The 1736-nt window shown below is 35.6% G+C and overlaps 1 protein-coding gene across 1 annotated transcript in view; it reads right to left on the bottom strand.

Annotated features, from left to right (window-relative positions):
* Nucleotides 1–1736, bottom strand: part of SNW1 (SNW domain containing 1) — a 41607-nt gene that overhangs the window by 15454 nt on the left and 24417 nt on the right. The window contains exon 8 of the mRNA XM_017528532.2: nt 1367–1432. Coding sequence (XP_017384021.1) covers nt 1367–1432 — 66 coding nt within the window. The remainder of the gene's footprint in view (nt 1–1366; nt 1433–1736) is intronic.

The following is a 1736-nucleotide window of genomic DNA, read 5'->3' as shown; positions in this document are numbered from 1 at the left end:
AAAAAAAAAAAAAAAAAAAAAAAAAAAAAAAAAAAAAAGAAAAAAGAAAAGAAAAGGAGGAAAAAAAGGTTTGATAGACAACTAAAATTCTACATTATAAAACTTTGCATCTCAGTAACTCAAGAACTATGCTTGAATATCTATGTTAACTTTCAGGCTTAGCTTTATTTTCCAGATTTCTGACTAGTCTCTTAAATGTTGTCCTTTAGGCCACAGTCTCAGAATAAAATGAAGTGTTACAGAACCAGCTCAAGATACCATCCAGTTACATAATATTAAATCAGACCAGCCAACAAATTCTTTGTTTTAGGATGAGTACCTAAATTCCCTTAAGAAACTTAATGGTCTTCTTCATCCATCAAAAATAAAATCATGAACTATGGTTCAGGGAAGAGGAAACAGTGATTAGAAAATCTATCCCACAATCGATAGATTCTTAACAACTCCTGGAAATTTTGGCAATTATTAGAAATACATAGCTTAAGTCTTCACTACTACAGAGCCAAGTAGTTGAAAATTAAAGCACTTAACCAGGCCGGGCGTGGTGGCTCATGCCTGTAATCCAAGCACTTTGGAGGCCAAGGCGGGTGGATCACCTGAGGTCGGGAGTTCAAGACCAGCCTGACCAACATGGTGAAACCCTGTTTTAAAAAAAAAAAAAAAAAAAAGCACTTAACCAAACTTCTGTTCTTTTGTCATATAATCTTTTACACCAGTTTCTTTTAGAAATAATTTTTAGATGTAAATTTGAGTTTCTAAATACCATCTTGTATTTATACGACACTTTATTCTACTTATTCCTTCTCTATGTGCTTCTGCTAGCCACAATTCACTAAAAGAACTGACGTGGGGCCAGGCGTGGTGGCTCACGCCTGTAATCCCAGCACTTTGGGCAACTGAGGCGGGCATATCACGAAGTCAGGAGATCGACAGATACCATCCTGGCCAACATGGTGAAACCCTGTCTCTACTAAAATATAAAAAATTAGCTGCGTGTGGTGGCATGCACCTATAGTCCCAACTACTCAAGAGGCTGAGTCAGGGGAATCGCTTGAACCTGGGAGGCGGAGGTTGCAGTGAGCTGAGATTGTGCCACTGCACTCCAGCCTGGTGACAGAATGAAACTTTGTTTCAAAACAAAACAAAACAAAACAAAAATAAGAACTGACATGGTATTCATGTGCCTGGCATACTAACATTTTTATTACATTAAAAAAGTCACCAATTTGGGCATTCCTTTTTGAAAATCCTCAGTTAAGCCATGTGTTGTTTCAATTAGAGTTACCTAGGCTATAGTTGCTTTTATTGGTGTTTTCCAGTAGGTTACAGTACTAATAGAGACTGATGTTTTTTACAACTTACTTACCTTTGCATTTTTCCAGTTAGAAATACAAGGGGGAATCTTCCACTCTTGTTGTTCCTTTACAGTCATCTGAGTTAAGAGTGAAAGAAGAGACAGGGTTAGATTTATAGTCTACAAAGTAATCTAAGTATAATCTTTATCTTTAAAGGCAGCTCCATATACACTGACATATGCACATACATAGTGAAAGGCCAACAATCCATTTGTTTGCTAGCACCAGTTTACTGTATCATTAATTCTAGTAATAACTTTGAAGTACTGTGAAAAATGGAAAATAATCTAGAAATTATTTTTGACAGTTATAAATGTTGGCTAGTATTTTTCCATGACTTTTTTTTTCTTTTTTTTTTTCAGACAGAATTTCATTTTTGTT

This window comes from Cebus imitator, unplaced genomic scaffold, assembly GCF_001604975.1.
Source record: "Cebus imitator isolate Cc_AM_T3 unplaced genomic scaffold, Cebus_imitator-1.0 Scaffold54, whole genome shotgun sequence".
In the NCBI taxonomy this organism is placed as follows: domain Eukaryota; kingdom Metazoa; phylum Chordata; class Mammalia; order Primates; family Cebidae; genus Cebus; species Cebus imitator.
This window is presented reverse-complemented; position numbering and strand designations above follow the sequence as displayed.